The 16,340-nt window shown below is 40.2% G+C and overlaps 1 protein-coding gene across 3 annotated transcripts in view; it reads right to left on the bottom strand.

The window, feature by feature from the left end:
* Positions 1-1,461: 1,461 nt before the first annotated feature.
* The window catches only part of LOC103129409 (putative homeodomain transcription factor 2), a 35,706-nt gene continuing 20,827 nt past the window's right edge, over positions 1,462-16,340 (bottom strand). Inside the window, exons 4-22 of one of the 3 annotated variants that reach the window (XM_007540496.2) lie at positions 13,602-13,658; positions 13,376-13,387; positions 10,138-10,207; positions 9,895-10,053; positions 8,370-8,535; positions 6,867-7,028; positions 5,439-5,667; positions 5,204-5,350; positions 4,956-5,112; positions 4,809-4,879; positions 4,197-4,325; positions 4,030-4,115; positions 3,759-3,951; positions 3,550-3,681; positions 3,380-3,466; positions 3,109-3,264; positions 2,940-3,035; positions 2,729-2,854; positions 1,462-2,015 (exon numbers count right to left, since the gene is read on the bottom strand). In XM_007540496.2, the coding sequence (XP_007540558.1) occupies positions 1,995-2,015; positions 2,729-2,854; positions 2,940-3,035; positions 3,109-3,264; positions 3,380-3,466; positions 3,550-3,681; positions 3,759-3,951; positions 4,030-4,115; positions 4,197-4,325; positions 4,809-4,879; positions 4,956-5,112; positions 5,204-5,350; positions 5,439-5,667; positions 6,867-7,028; positions 8,370-8,535; positions 9,895-10,053; positions 10,138-10,207; positions 13,376-13,387; positions 13,602-13,658 (2,256 nt within the window). In that variant the 3' untranslated portion in view covers positions 1,462-1,994. The remainder of the gene's footprint in view (positions 2,016-2,728; positions 2,855-2,939; positions 3,036-3,108; positions 3,265-3,379; positions 3,467-3,549; positions 3,682-3,758; positions 3,952-4,029; positions 4,116-4,196; positions 4,326-4,808; positions 4,880-4,955; positions 5,113-5,203; positions 5,351-5,438; positions 5,668-6,866; positions 7,029-8,369; positions 8,536-9,894; positions 10,054-10,137; positions 10,208-13,375; positions 13,388-13,601; positions 13,659-16,340) is intronic. The other 2 variants (XM_007540513.2, XM_007540505.2) reach the window with 2 other exon arrangements.

Here is a 16,340-nt window from a genome sequence, read left to right as displayed (position 1 = left end):
TATGACGTTGAAAAAGTGCAAAAATTTGTCATAGTACTATATGACTTCAAAAAAGTGCAAAAATTTGTCATAGTACTATATGACTTCAAAAAAGTGCAAACATTTGTCATAGTTTAGTATGACAACATAAATGTGAAAAAAATTGTCATAGTTTAGTATGAAGTTGAAAATGTGCAAAAATTTGTCATAGTATAGTATGACTTCGAAAAAGTGCAAAAAAGTGAGAGTTTAGTATGATTACATAAAAATGTGAACATTTTTTGTCATAGTTTAGTATGACGACGTAAATGTGAAAAAAATTTGTCAGTGTACTATGTGTAGTTTGAGGTCATTTTTTTATGTCCTTCCACAGGATGAGTTGCAAAATTACCTTAAATGACACATACATATGTTGAAAAGGAGCTAAAAAGAAAGTGTAGAATGATGTACAGTATAGCATGCTGTCATAAATTTCCTCAAATCATCCATACTAACCTGTCCTTTGGCTTCATAATAGACATATATATGTATTCATGTGTATGTACATATTTTTACTTCACCTTGAGAATCAAATTGGATTGCACCATAAACTTTTCAGGATTTTAAACTATCGGTTTCATGACATGCTTTAGAAAGTTTTTCCCACTGCTGGAAAAAAAGACTTATAAAAAACAACAGAGCCAGAAATTCAATAATATTTTTTATTTTTCTTAAAAAAAAAAAAAGGCATCAAACACACAAAAAAAGCTAAATATTCAGACTTTCTGAAAGAGCATTACAACATAGTCTGATACCTTTAGTCACTTTCATATAAATCATGCCTCTGCTTTCAGACTGTAAAGAATAAACAGCCATTACAAATGTCAATAAAAACCAAACAATACTCAAAGTATTTCTGAAGGGAAATAAATTAATTTTAAAGCATAATGCTAAAAATACATTCTTTTCCCAGCAGACAAAAACAATTAAATAAGCGCTTTGGTCTTCCTCCTGAAATGCTCTCGAGACATAAGTGATAACGCTAGCAACTTTACAACTCGAACTTGTTTTGAGGCTTCTTTTATGTCAGCATCCTAATCACAACTTTACGTACCACGTAGGATTTTCCTTCAGAGAATGATTTGAATTGTCAAAATAGGAAAATGCAAGCTAGCATTTACTTCCAACACAAGTGAGGTACATAGAAATGTGACCACAAAAAACATTTGTAACTTTCTACCCCATAAAATCTGATGTTAAAGTGCATATTTCTCATTTGCATACAGACGTTACTAACATGCGTTGTCTCAGACCTATTGAGAGATCCGTGAAATCCAGTGAAGTATATAAAAATGCCTTTGATCAACACTGAACAAGATAAAACAGCATCTTTTAAAAGTAACCAACTCTGTTCAAGAACCTCAAAGTGCTCAGGAGACTGAAACAGCTGAAGTTTATCTACAAATTATACAAAACACTAAAACGTCAGGAAGGTTTTGCTGCTTGTTGGAATACACTCTGTTTTTATTTGTCCTAAGCTAAAATCTACACATGTATTGCTGTAAATACTGGTGAGGCCTGAAACAATCTGGGTTTAATCGGTGATTGTTTGTTGCAGTGCTGCCGTGTTCTGCCAGGTGAGGACAAGAAACGGATCTATTTTCTCAGCTACACCAGACGACGCCACCACCAGGTATGAACATGTAACGTCTACATGTGGGGTTTAAACTGTTTGCTAATGATATGTAACCATTAACAGCATTAGATAGATACAGTGTCACCCCCTTCATGTTTTGCCTTTGAGCAAAAAAACAAAAACAAAAAGTAACGTGCAGCTGAGAACATAAGTTATGTTCATAACATGTTTTCCAGAAGGCAGATATAGCTTTGTCTTGTGTTACAGAACACAAATGTTGTACAACGTAGAATTAAAACAAAACTTAAGTACAAACACTGAGAGGGTAAATAAATAATCTGAATTGCACAAAGTGGAAACATTGAAGGTCAAGAAACTGAGACGCAGTTTCCCTTTATTGTCATGATTTGATCTTCCAAAGCTGCGAAGAGAAGGAGGAAACAGGTTAGACATGAAAATCATTGGCTATGCAGGCATTATTATTAACCTTACATTAAACACAGGTTCAGATGTGCATGTAAATGGCCTGACCGTTTACAAATGGATCAGAGGAAAGAACCAGAAACCAAGTGGGTCATTGCAGTTCCAAGTTGAGTTGATTGGGAGAACACTAAGACAATTGATCAATCTGTATCCTCTACAACAGGGGTTGCCCAAGTCCAGACCTCGAGAGCCACCATCCTGCAACTTTTAGAAGTATCCTTACTCCAACAGACCGGGATCAGCTCTAGAGGCCTGGTAACGAGCCATTCATTTGATTCAGGTGTGTTGAAGCAGGGATGCATCTGAAAGTTGCAGGATGGTTGCTCTCGAGGACTGGACTTGGGCACCCCTGCTCTACAAGATAAAACATTAACTGGACAGGTCAGAGAGTTGGCTTTCTGGCTGTGGAAACGGTGATTATCCAGATTTATGTGACAAAGTTTTATTCGTTCTCTGCTGCGAAAATACCTTCAGTAAACCAAAAAGCAGCTGCCTCAAATAAACTAAATCTATTCTGACTTAATCTCTGGATCTTTTTAAACGTGACACTAAGAATGTTTTGGTTCTTTCCTCTGACCTGGCTGAAGGAGCACCAGTTTACCAGAATTTAAAAAAAAAACTTCAGCAGTTTTGGAAATAGAAGTCTGTTACCTTGAGATTAAATCCTAGTAAGTCAGAAATGACTCCTGACACAGCAGACAGGATGACGACCTGGGTGATGTTGTAGAGCAGAGGGTTCATGGTCAAACCGTACAACCTGAACGGAGTGTCCAGCTCCTGGACGGAGAGAAAAATCAGACGGCAGAGTGAGAAATCCAAACCGCCTGGATCTAAGATGAGATATGAGGCAGCGAGTCGGCACCTTGAGTAGCTTGGTAGCCAGTTTCAGAACGTTATTGACCAACGTCAGCTCCTCCTTCTTGTTCGGCTTCTTCTCCATCTTTAGATAGAGGTTGATCTACGAGAGACGGAACGGGTCAGCGCGACTGTGGGAACAAAACCCCCTGCTGCGTCTGCAGTCTGCATTATACCTGTTCAGTGAGCAGGATGGAGGTGTTGCTGTACTTCTTGCTGGTTTCTGAGCCCAGGGTGACAAACCTGAGCAGGAACAGAGACAAACTGGTGCACCAGATCACCAGCTCCCAGTTATAGTGATACTCCAGGAACGTTTCGTGGACGTGGAGAAGCTGGAGGAAGATGGAGAGGCAGGTTGGTGGAGTAGAAGACAAACTTGTAGATGCTGTTACAGAAATTGGGCTCCTATTCTATAACTTAAGTTTGTCTAAAGTCTAATTTTCTCACCTGGGCACAGCAGATGAAGACCACTGACAGAGTGAGGAGAAAGGCAGACGACACAATGACGTCCACCGAGCGCTGAGGACCTCGTCTCTGCAAATTCATTCAGATTTGCATCACGTCCTCCAATAAGACCTCTGTCAGATCATGAATATGTGCTAATATAAGTGGTGTACCTTGAGGTAGGAGCGCAGCGACAGCCACATCTTAATGTTCTGAACTTTCTTCAGTCTAAAATGCGGGACTTCAGACTTCCTGGCTCTGCGGGCCGACGTCAGGTGACCGAACAGCTTGGCGAACAGCAGCCTCTGAAATGCGGAGATCAGAGGAGCTACAAACACCTGCTGGGTCTGATTGGAAATTATTCAGGATTTTATCCTCTTACCTGTTTGTAGGTCCTCTCTGCTACGCTGAGCAGGAAGAAGAAGAGCCATATAAGGCAAACGCGCACCAGGAAGCTGAGCGTCACCATGGTGATCACCAAGGCATCAGATTCAGAGCCTCCCCCCAAAACAACAGAGAGTATCTCATTGGCTGACAGCGTGGTGAACTGATCCAGGTCACAGTACTGGATCAACCTGTGGAGGGAGGAAACGTGGAAATGAGGAGCGTTTCCAACTTGAGATGATTTTTAGGAACGTTGGAGTTTGCTGTACCTGTAGACAAACGGTGTGAGTCCTAGGGTGACTGAGACCAGGTTCCCAAAGACCTGGTAGCCAATACCAGGACTGTAGAGGTTCACCTGAACACAGAGAGCAGTGTCGGCGCGGTTGACTCAATAAAACGTTAATCTCCTCCCACAGATACTCAAAGTGCCGCTCACTCTGTTCATGATCATTCCACTGATCTCCAGGACGGACATGTCGGCCTTCTTGCAATCGTTTCCCTCCCAAACGATGGCGCTCACCCTCTCCAGGCCGGGGTTGGAGCTGTGCAACCAGGGAATATGACTCTGGAGCAAAAACAACCAACCAATGACTTAGACAAAACTCAGAAAATGTAAATATTACCCACTTAATACACAATGTTTTGTTGTGGCCTACACACAGTCACTGGAAAGACTACTGACTCGTGCAGCAGGCATAATCTAAGTTCATTGTTGGCTGTTTAAAGAGTTACATCCAAGCATATATGTAAAAAGACAAGAGTCCTGACCAACTTACGGTTTAGTCTGTAGGGAGTGTAAATATAAAGGATCAAACATGTTCAATGCTTGGTGAGAGAAAGAACACAGATTGGAAAAAGAGTGTAGTTTCTGGAAGTCATTTCTTATTCTATTAAATAGAAAAAGCTCAGTATCTAAAAGAAATAACAGACCAGATTTCTACTATGCTGATCTTCCCATCCTCCTAAAGGGTTAAAATGCCAAATTCTTAAAAAACATCAGAAAAAAGGCATAAAATTCAAGAAGCTGAGCTGTAAATATCTTTCACACCTGATGGAAAGGGTCGTCTCTGTATTCCTTCTTAGATGGAGTACATACGGATGCCCCTCCTCCTTCACCCTCTGCAAAAACAACAATCACGGAATAAACCATCATGCTGGAGCCCAAAGTTTCCCCTGAATGTTTGAACCGTCCCACCTGTCTCTGAGGTGCAGGACGACCTGCATTCTGCGCAGTGCAGGAAGTCCTCCCACATCAGGTCCTCTGTCTCCGACTCATGCCGAGTGCTCTCAGAGTCCTGGGTTCTCATGCTGGAACATCTGGAGCTGCAGCTGGTGCCGGATTTGGGAACGTCCTGAAAGGCGAAAACAAAGAGTTGTGATTCTTAAGAAGCAGATTCTGCGTGTGTTTTTTTTTTTTCCTTTTAATCAGACTGCGTGGCTTGCCTCCACAGTGTAGTGTTTCTTGTAAAGATGTGTGTTTTTGCGGTTTCTGAGTGTGCAGTCGCTGTTCTTTCTCTCGGACGCCCTGCGGAGGGCGCTGTAGGACGCTTCGGGATCCTCCTCGCTAGAAGCTTCATCAGATGCAGGCTCCTTAAAAGCCAAACGAATAAAGTAGTGGGAAATGTTCCCCGATTGCTTTGTAAAACTAACAAAGTCGAGTGAATTTCTGAGTCATTACCTTATTGCCGCCTGCCATGAGCAGCCCTGAGCTGGGCGCTGCGTGAGAGTGTGAGGGCTGGATGTGAGGGGTCCAGCACGCCTCGTCTGGCCGGGTCAGTGGGTCACATCTCTGCTCTGGCAGCTGAAGCCCCTCCTCGCTGCTGCGGTTGGTTACCCGGCCATCCAGAGACACGTAGCCGTTATCAGTCTCTGTCGATTTATCGATGGACAGCTTGGACTTCTTACATCTGCAGAGGAAAGGAGGCGAGTGGCCAGAGTCAGCAGATCGGCCGTCATTCGGTCTTTATAGGATGCATTAAACACGTCAACAATAAAGAGGGTCATGTGTGTATACTGAACTGGAGATGAGTCCACATGCTGCAAATATGGACAAATTAAATTGTAGCAAACTTGTTAAATATTGGTTTTGGGAATTTGTGAATAGGTAAGTGAATTATTAAAGAGCATATAACCTTTTATAGCCAAAAATGCTAAAATCATGAAATAATTTTCTCCCATCTCGAGTAAAGCTCCCTAAACCAGATAAATCACTATTATGTGAGGATGAGATGACATTTTATGGTAAAGATATTACAAAACAGTGAGACTATTAAGCTATTTGTCAGCATAGAGATTTATTAGGTAAAAAAAATGCTCTTTTTTCCTTTGTGCCTGAGCCAAGTGAAGTCGTCTTCCATCCACCACATGTTTAATTTAAAGTGACTTTCATGTTTCTTGTGGAAAAAGCCATTTATAAATTCAGTGAGATCGAGTCACATGACAGGATGTTTCGACCTTTACATTATTGTAGCGCATATTTCCAGTTACTTTTGAGTATCGCCTTTCTAAAACATTCAAAAAGCTCGGGAAGCTGAAATAAATGCCTTAAGCTCATTTTTCTTCTTACAATTCTTTGCATTTTAAAAAATTTATTTTATATGCCCTTTAATAAGAAAATCAAGTGAGATGTTCAAGTTTCTTTTCACTAGATGAAGATGAAATGACACTGATGCATAAAATAACCCGAGACTGAAATCTGATTAGAGGGAAATCATGGAAGGGAGGAAGCATGCTTCGTTTAAACACAACCGTAATCAGCAGATTACTCACAACAAAATTAGCTGCAAAATCCTTCAGCTCCTCAATAAAATAGAAATAAAAAATAGAAACTTTGGTTTCAGATCAGCTGAATTAAGACTTAATTTCTCAGACAGGTTAAAGGAGACAGTGAAGGATGTTGCAACTGAGGAAGCACAGTAAAGTCTGAGGCAAGGCTGGCTCTTATTCAGCTTAAACTTTACACATTACTGCCAAATTTCACATTTTAATAAACTGCATTTTGTGTGAATAAATTAAACCAGATATATTTTTTCTTCTTTTCCTGAAAGCGCAGCCTTGTCTCTCTGCATCGTCTCATCACAGGAACCGGGAGAATGGAAATACACACCCAGCTTGACAGATATCATGCCAGAAATCTTGGAAGAAAGCGCCCAGGCTGTATGTGGTGCTGGCTGAGTGAGAATGTGGCGCCCCCTCCTGTGTGTTATCGGTAGTGCTAGACCCGTCTCCTTCCCTATGCACCTCCATCTGAGATGCCTTCCTCAACTTCCTTTGGTTTGGAAAGAATGGAGATTAGAGAAGAGACTTAGAGAAAACCAAGAGGCCAGAGACGGGAAAGTCTTCAGGATAAGGCTGAGACAGGATTTAAATCATAAAAAAAAAAAAACTTCATATTGGTGTTATTCTGCAAAAGTAGATATTTTAATGAACTCTTTAAAACAAAGCATCATAAAAGTGGATAGATGAAGTTTTAAATGCTTATTTTCTCTACTGTTGCAGAATTAACCCTTTCAACAAACTATTCCAAAAAAACCCACTCGGGTCAAAGAAAATGTTGAACAGATCTAGAAATACGATTTACTCATTTTAAAGTCAAGATAATTGTTATGATCACTGATAGGAGAAAAGGAAAGGTGTGATTTACTGTTAATGTTTCCTCTATAAAGAGTCCCTGCTTGAAGGTTTAAAAGTAACATGTCAGTAAATAAGGATATCATTGAAGAGTTAAACTCATTTAGTTAAATAACACGGTTATATTTCTGCTAGTTTTATAGTCAAGAAAATCCCCAGGTTAAGCAGCTCAAAAAGTGCATAAAATCATCAACATCCTCAAGGATGGTAGGCCGTAAAGAATTATTTCACAGCATGTTGTTGGGAAGTTGAGTGGAAGGAAGAACTCTAGTAGGAAACGTTTCGCTACCAACAGTGAAAATTGCAGCCTTGAGAGGACTGTGAAGACATTTTAATATTTGGAGGAGATGTGCGAGGCATGAATCGTGGCCCGAGTCACTGATTATGCAGACATGGGCTACAAATAAGGTTTTTATTTGATCTTGTGCTTCTATTACTCAGGAAACTGAATTTTGGATTTTATTTCAGCTATAAACTGCAATCAGCTAAATTAACTGAAGCAAACAGTTCAAATATTTCACTCTAATGCATTTATACATGTTTAAATTGACTAAAAATCAACTTTTCAATGATACACTGATTTATTGAGATGCATTTGTATTAATGAATTGAACTGAAACTGGCTTCAAATCTCGTTATATTCTGCTCTGATCCCCTCCTTCTAGTGAATTAAAAACTGTTAAAGAAAGACAGATGTTTTATCCCCCAAACTCTTTTCTAAAACAGAGGATCAGTTTTCTTCTGGGGTCGGAAAACTGGCAGCAGCATGCCGATGAGCATGAAGCCAACAAACTGGAAACACTCCAAACACAGCAAACAAGCACACCACTACAAGTCAAGATTCATGTTTTTAACCTCTATCAGATATAGATGTCTCTACGTCACTTTACTGATAAATATGACTTACAGCTGAAATTTGTCATTTTCTCCTAATTTCATTTAAAATCCTTTCCGTCGCCACATCCCTTCAGCAGCTCACCTGCGTCTCTTCCCCCCGCTGCTGGAGGTGGGTTTGGGGGTCCTGGTGGAGACGATCTGACAGTGGACGGTTCCCAGCAGCAACATGAGCCAGATGGCTCCGAACACCTCGGTGACTGGGATCCCATGAGGCTGAGAGATGGACACATACAGGGCGGCTGCTGCCACTGAGGAGAACCGGGGACAAACAACAATTAGTCTGGTCCAGATCCGTCTTCGGTCACAATCATCTCCATCAGGGCAGTAAAAGCCTATCCAACGGTCCACGTGTATTAGTTTGAACTTGAAGCCCATTCATCAAAATTGGCAGCTAGAAATGCCTCCATCAAAAACAGGACTCTAAAGTTAATGAAGGGTTATAAACACACTTCTGAAGTGTGAAGTTTAATTTGATTGTTTTAAATGTCTGGATAAGCAAGGAAAATATATATTTTTTAGATTTATTCCCTTTCCCCCCCATCTTCATTCTTCTTTAATTTGCTACTTTTGTCCTCTTGTCCAGCCTCCTTTGTGCCCTTTTATCCCGCTTCCCTTCCTGTCCCTTCATCCTTTGCATCCTTCCTTTCTAACTTCGCTCATCCTTTCCTTCCTTCTTTGTGTCTTTCCTTCCTTTTGGGGGATTTTTCTACATGAGAAAACATGCAGGAACATTTTTAAATCAGCATCTGGCTGATCAGATACTCGCAAATAAAATCCTGCAGGAAGTACTGATGAAACAGGTCATTAAGTAAATAAACATATACCGTTTATTTTTGTTGTCACAGTTAAACTGAGCATAATGTTTGGGAGGAAACAATGTACTTTGTCCAGGCTAGTTTGGTGGAAACCCTTCATGTTGGTGTGTGTTGGGTTGGTGATTCTTAGTAGCTGGATGGAGACACTAAAACAGTCTGTAAACCTGACGAAAGAACTAAGTCTGTGTTCAAAACATCAGCAGAGTGTTTAAAAAAAGAAGTGAAATCTGGCTGCTGTAAGCAAATATTCCCATCCCGGATGATCAGACTGCACTCTCCAGTTCCTCTGCATTAGTTTCTTTTACCTCATACAGCATTTTTGGCATCACCTTGAAAGGTTTTTATTGAATAAAGGTGATCAGGTTGGATTTTTTCTACTGTTTATTCTGGTTTGGAATCAAGATGCTGCTCATCATTGCCTTGTTGATGCATCCATTTAAGGACATTTCTTCTTCTGCATGAGGCATCATGTTCAAGTATCACAATGTAAACTGCTCTGTGACGTAGAATGAGATCAGAGGTCAGAGTGAGAAACTCCCACCGTACCGCGATGCCTGAACCACCACAGCGGTGGGATTGTCTGATAAACCACCAGAGTGTTGCTCCGTTTCAATGTAGGTCAGTCGACATGCCCTCTTCAGCCCCAGCCCAGAGGAGTTTTGCTAATATCTGACATTAACTTTGGGTCCTAAATTTCAACACTGCTCAGTCTGCAGACGTTTGTTGAGCCCTGTGCAATTTACACTATTGGTCTTAATTTAGAATGTTAGAGAGAAATGAGGTCAGTCCTACCTTGCAGCAGATACAGAGCCAACAGGAGAAGGAAAATGCCTTTGGAGGTGACCTGAATCCACCAACGGTAGAAGAACGGGAAGAAGACGACTCTGACGATGCCCTTCCTGGTCAGGGACGTCCACGGACTCTCTGGCTTGGCCTTGGCAAACGCCGAACCTGAGAACCAAACGGGTTTCAGCTCATTGTCTGTCAGCAAAGCACAGAACAATGTGACCGAGTGTTTCCAGTTTCTGTCGTCACCTCTGACTAAATCCACATCTATCAGATCTGGTTTGAGATGTCCGGTCTTCTTTGGCTTGTTCCTCAAGCCCTGCAGAAGGAGACGGAGACACAGTTAAAACCACACATAGATGGAAATCAAACTCTTCAAACTGAGGTGTTCACTGGGGGAACGAGAACGGGTTCTAACCTCCACCTACTCACTTCTAGAGGGTTTATCTATATACCCAGCATCTACCGGCTCTACTCAGCGGTTTTCATGGCTCCTAAAGGTCTCGGTCGTTGAAAGAGAGTTGTCAGTGTGTGTGCCAGCTGCAGAGCTGGACAGGGCCCTGGGAATACGCCTCCCCTGTTCTCGACTTCCTGCACTAGTGTGTCACTTCCTCTTGTGATGCAGCGAGTTGGTTAGTGTGTATACACGCATATTCAATGAAAAGCTGGGCTGCAGCTTTACATATTGTAGAATTTGAATATACTGCTTAAAGTCCAGTTTGTAAACAGAATAAATAATGTTTTTTAATTATTTTATATATAAAAATGGGGGGAGGGGAACAGGAATTCAGGCCAACCTGGCCCTTTGTGGAAATTAATCACTCCCCTCTGTTAACTTTGTATCAAGGGTTTATTCTGACTACCAATTAATTCTTCCACACTCTAGTTTGCAGACTTTGTTTCTAAAATTAAATTAGGCCATCGTGTGTAAGTTGGATTTAATTGGATTTAAGTCCAAACTTTGACTAGGCATTTGCAAAACTTTTCTCTTTTTTTTTTTTTGAGTGTTTTGTATTTTTTGTTTACACAAATTGTCTTAATCTGACATTATATCTGTTTGATGATCTGAAACATTTTAGTATAAAGATAAAACTAACTGAAAACATTTTTTTTCCATGACAACGTACATTTATTTTTTGGCAAACACCCTAGGATCAATTTTTATAATTGAAATGAAAAGTGGTTGGTGATTAGTGTCCAGCTAACATTTACACAAACCTATCGCGTCCTGTTATCAGTCACCAATGGGATATTGGCCTCTTTATCTGAAAACAGCCCACCCAACAAGCTAATACACTGTTTGCGGAGAGTAATCAGGGTGTAAAGCTGGCAGCAGCTGATCAATAAGTTCCTGTTAGATTTACTGTAACATCATCCTTGATAAACCTGTTGCTCTGTGCTATTTAAAGCCTTAAGCAAATATTCCCACACTGATTAACTCAGAATCATTAGCTTTCCATGTAATTAATAATCTAATACTCTACATTTACCGATAAAAGCTGCCTTTAGCTTTATTTGCTCAAACCTATTAAGATAAAATGTAATTTTTGATTTTACCAGCAGGAGGCTTCTGGGTTGAAAAGTGTAAATCATAAAATGTCTTCTCTTCAGACAATAATAGCTGCAAGGGAAATAAAGAGTTCTTGTGGCATTTGCATCACAAATTAGAGCATCAACTATTCTGGCATTTACTTTTTAAAAATCTTATTTGTTTTATTTTAATCAAACACAAATAAAATTAACAGCAAACTCAGCACATTTACTTATTTTTAAACATTTGTCAATGTTGGATCGCTTGGAAACTGCAGGAACAATATTGGAAGACGCATTGTGCTAAAAATAGAGCTACAGTAAAGTTACATCAAACAACTTCTCCAGATTTATGAGTCATGTTTTTATTAGCCTATAAGCAGCTTAATTACCCCTGGGTAAGGGTGAAAAGGACACAACGCTGGTGTAGGACTGATAAAGTCTGCCTGCTGCAGAGACCTTTAAGAGAGCCGAGCCAAGGTCAAACGCAGCCATGTGAGAGGCTCTTCAGGTCTTTGTGTTTTAGAGAACACAGCTTTTAGAGAAAGAGAAGACACCATCGCCGCAAATGATTTCATTCTGAATAAAGTCCTGCAGCACCGCAGTTACGCAACTGACCTATAGCGCCTTGCAGACGTTTTCATACTTCCTGGCATAATTTTACTGGGATTTTATGCAACAAATGACCACAAAGGAGGACATAATTGCGAAATTAAATGAAAATCTAATAAAAGGGCACATGTATAGCCCCCTTTATTGTAATACTTCTAAAATTCTGTACAATAAATTGCCTTTCACAGGCATCTAGTTAGTAAACCAGCCAGAAAAATATGGCAGTATTCAAGTATTTTCGAATTGAACTGAACTGAATTTAGAGGAATGTGTTAAGAAAGCTTTTAGTTTCCAAAAACCTGATCTGGAAGAAGACGCTCTGGTCAGATGAGACCAAAGTGTGGAGGAAATCTGGTACTGCACATTACAGCACAAATATCACCACCATGGTGAAACAGGGTGGTGGCAGCATCAGGCTGAGGTCGGAGTTGGAGATGAATTCTGAAAGAAAACCGCTCCAGCAGGACAATGACGAGTTAAACTCGATTCACATCCCAGACGACTAGCAGCTATAACAAGGGGGGCTGAATAGAAAAGCATGCCACACTTTTCAGATTTTTATTGGTCAAACTATTGAAACCCATCTATCATCATCGTTTCAATACCCAATAATGCAGCACATGGTCCTTGATAAAACACAATGAAGTGTGTGGTTAAATAATTTAGCAAGGCACCACAGGAGCCGCCGACTCCCAGCAATGCGATGAACTTTTATGCACAACACACCATTCCCTCACTATTCTGCAGTTTGGGCCTTTAACCTGACACCATGGTACAATCTTCTGCTATAACCCAGTTTTAATTACACAAACACACAGCAATATTCCTGTTATTAAAGAGAATAATATTTTCAGCACAAATAAAATGTGCTTTTACATTGGCAGAGAGAATCATTTCAAACCTTGCTATTCTGGTAAATCATTCGTCCCTCTTCTCCTCTATAACCATCGACCCGTCCTCTCTGTTTGATTATTGTTAAACTTTGCTGCGGTGACACAAACCAGTTCAATAAAATCAAGAATAAAGTTTTCATCGCACAGGAAGTCTGTGAACCTAAAACTTTTTATTGAGGTCAATCATTTCAGTTGACTTTGGCATTTAACAAGAAAATAAAATAAAAAACTTCACTCGATGCCGCTCTGATTCCATGACTCATCATGCCGTGGTCCCACCCAGACAACTCCAGCTTCATATTAACCTTCCTGCAGCCGTTTTTAATTCATCAATCTGAACGCAGGCTGGGTTAGTGTGCAACACTGCAGCTGATGTCAAACCAACCACATACTAACGCTCTACGGCGAGGGTGAGAGGACATGCACAGCGGGACGCCCTGCTGTGTACTCACCAGAGAAATAAACTGCAGAGAGGAGGAGGGAAGGATGGACGGAGGAGGAAATGGCCAGAGAGGAAAGAGTTAAAAGAAAGGCAGCGGAAAAGAACTGATGGTGCAGCGACATGGAGTCAGAGAGCGGAGAAATAAAACCAGACAAATGAGTGGAGACTGAGAAAAGGCAAAGAATGACAGAACTGGAAATAAAGAGTGAGATAGTCCAAACATAAAAGCAACAGACCTTTATTTCTCTTTGCTCCACCGATTTCTCCCAAATCTGCTGGTCATAGGCTCCAATCTGCAAAGATAAGCAAGTACAAGTCATGAGAAAGAGCACGCTCTGTGTTAAGCATCCAAACAGCAAAAACATTGTCAACGCTCCACACGTTTCATTTTGCTCACACTGATTCAGTGATTCATGACAAAAAGGGAATGGTTAGCAGTTTCTAAAACGTCTGTTTGGTATAAAATGTGTTTCTGAGATGTAGGATGACACCGCCTAAGCAGATCGCTGCACTCATGCGAATGAGCTCGTCTCCCATTCATGGAGTCTGGGTCAAGCTTTGAGCTCGCCAGTGGAAAGTCTGCATCATTAATGAGTCCTCATTAAAGATTGATGGAAAGACGAGAGGGGGGTCAAGGACAAGAACACAAAGAAACAGAAGCAGAGAAAAGAAAGTGCCTCTAATGCAGGATCGTTGCCCTGGAAGATGATTTAAGGAATGCAGGCAGCAGTGAAACGTGTGCAAATGATGACTAATCTCTGACTAATAAGTTAGTCATTCATATACTGTTCAGCTCAACTAGTAGCCTGGATGGTTTTGATCTTTAGCTTTCTGGGAGATTCTTAAAATGTTATAAATATATCAATTTGTTTTGCCTGTAAGCAGATGACTCTACTGAAACCACAATAGGCTAAATATGAATATGAGTAAATGAGTTAATTTCTGAGGAAATGTTGACGCACATCTTCAGTTCATTCAAGATGTGAGAGCAAGACTTCAGCAGATAACAGGAAGGCTGAACGAAAAGAGCGCAGCAAAGTTGCACTGTTGGACACAAAGTATCACAAGATACTGAAGACGGTTTAAAACATAAATTAATTTAGTCGGTTTTAAATGAGTAAAACCCTGTTGTCCTTAGATCTGAGTCGGAAATTGTCTGCTCAGCCCATGTCAATTTATGAGTCAGCACTCACTTTTTCCACTCAGCATGAAAACTCTCTGTCACATAACCAGCTCCACTCCGAGATCTCACACAACTGCAAGTGGCAGCTCTGTGTGCTCACCACACTGGCTTTACTGGTCCTGGATGTTGCTACTGGGTTGGACTTTTTTACAGTTCTACCTGATGGTTTTTATGACGCTCGACTCAGCCAATCAGGCGTGAGGCATTAGCAGCCTGCAGGTTATTGAGACGATGCCAAACCATTGCAACACACAGGGCAATTCTGTAGAAACGCTACAGATAATCACATTGCAACAGTGCACTTTAAATCTACAGATGTATTCTCTAAATGATAGCATCTCAATATACAGATACACAATGTGAAATGAGCAGAGAATATGGAGTATGTTGTGTGTAGAAGAGGAGGACAGATGGAGGGCAAACTTGACCAGATTAAAGAGTATGAATATGAAGGAGGGGCTTTGTTAAGGAGAGAAAAAAAAACCCTCAAGTGTTGTTTCATCATAAAGTCATGAGGTAACTGAGAGCTAAAGTAAATCCTCTTATCCTCACACACACACACACACATCCCTGCATCACTTTCTGCTCCTCTCAAAATAAAGGAGCCCTTTGCTGCTACAGACAGCATCTCTACATAAACAGCAGCTTAAGAGGAAGTCGAATATTTTAGCCCTGATCAAGTCAAACAAAGGATTTACAAAGATTCAAAGACGATAAATCCCAGGCTTCAGTGATTTGAGAGGCAAAATATCTGCTGAAAGTGAAAGGAGAGTGGAGAGTGGAGAGTGGAGAGCGGAGAGCGGCGTTATGACACCAGTTGGAGGGCAGAGAGAGAGAGAGTTGCATAACAACCGTCTCTGAGATGCGCAGGAACAGATTTACCGAAAAATAAGCGCTTGTATGACAGCAAACAGAAAAAGTTAAGCAAAAATGCCAGCTGTGTTTAAAACGAGCCGATCATCGGGGTCCAACGATAAAGTTTAAATATTTATTTTGTGGACAAGAACGATCGAACGTCAGGTAGAGGAATCATTAAACTCGCATTTTTTTCAGCACAGACATGCATCATTTTGACTTTGATTCACTTATTTTCTTTTCTAAAGATTGTAACTCATTTCAGAAAAAAGGTTCGTTTGTTATTGTGGTTTTGAAATCTACAGAAATCGTCCATGTTTGTGCATCCAAATGTGTCCCTAACCCAAGTTAATTAAATCAAAAGGTAAACCATGAAACATTATTTTTAAAAAAGTACAAAAAAACAGTCTTATGCACCTCTCAGTTAAAACACTGTAAATACCAACAGATTTTGCTTTATTTCATTGAATTGTACAGCACTTTAGTCGATATAGTTTCACTATATAAATAAATTGTCAGACCTTTTATAGCTGTTTATCTAAAAACGGTTCAATCCTGAGTCTTATAAACCTTTAATACACTCAAATTAACTCATATTGCTTGGATATAAGGAAAAACGGTAACACTTTATTTGAAGGGGGTTGAATAAGACTGATATGACACCTGTCATGAACATGGATAAGCCTTCATGAATATTTATTACTGTTGTCATAAAGTGTCATTCGGTAAATTATGACACTTTTAATACAAAGTTGACATTATTCAAAATGTCTTTGTTATGACAACTTGACATTAACCAGGAAATCATTACTGATATAAATTTGTTATAAAAGTATTACTGATTGCACTTTAAAAATTAGGTAACTTTATGTTATTAAAGGTAAAGTTTAAACAGTTATGATTTCCTGGTTAATGTCAAGTTGTCATAACAAAGACA

The sequence above is a fragment of the Poecilia formosa genome, unplaced genomic scaffold, assembly GCF_000485575.1.
Source record: "Poecilia formosa unplaced genomic scaffold, Poecilia_formosa-5.1.2 Scaffold9, whole genome shotgun sequence".
NCBI lineage: Eukaryota > Metazoa > Chordata > Actinopteri > Cyprinodontiformes > Poeciliidae > Poecilia > Poecilia formosa.
The sequence above is the reverse complement of the archived record's forward strand: the minus strand, read 5'-3'. Positions and strand labels throughout refer to the sequence as shown.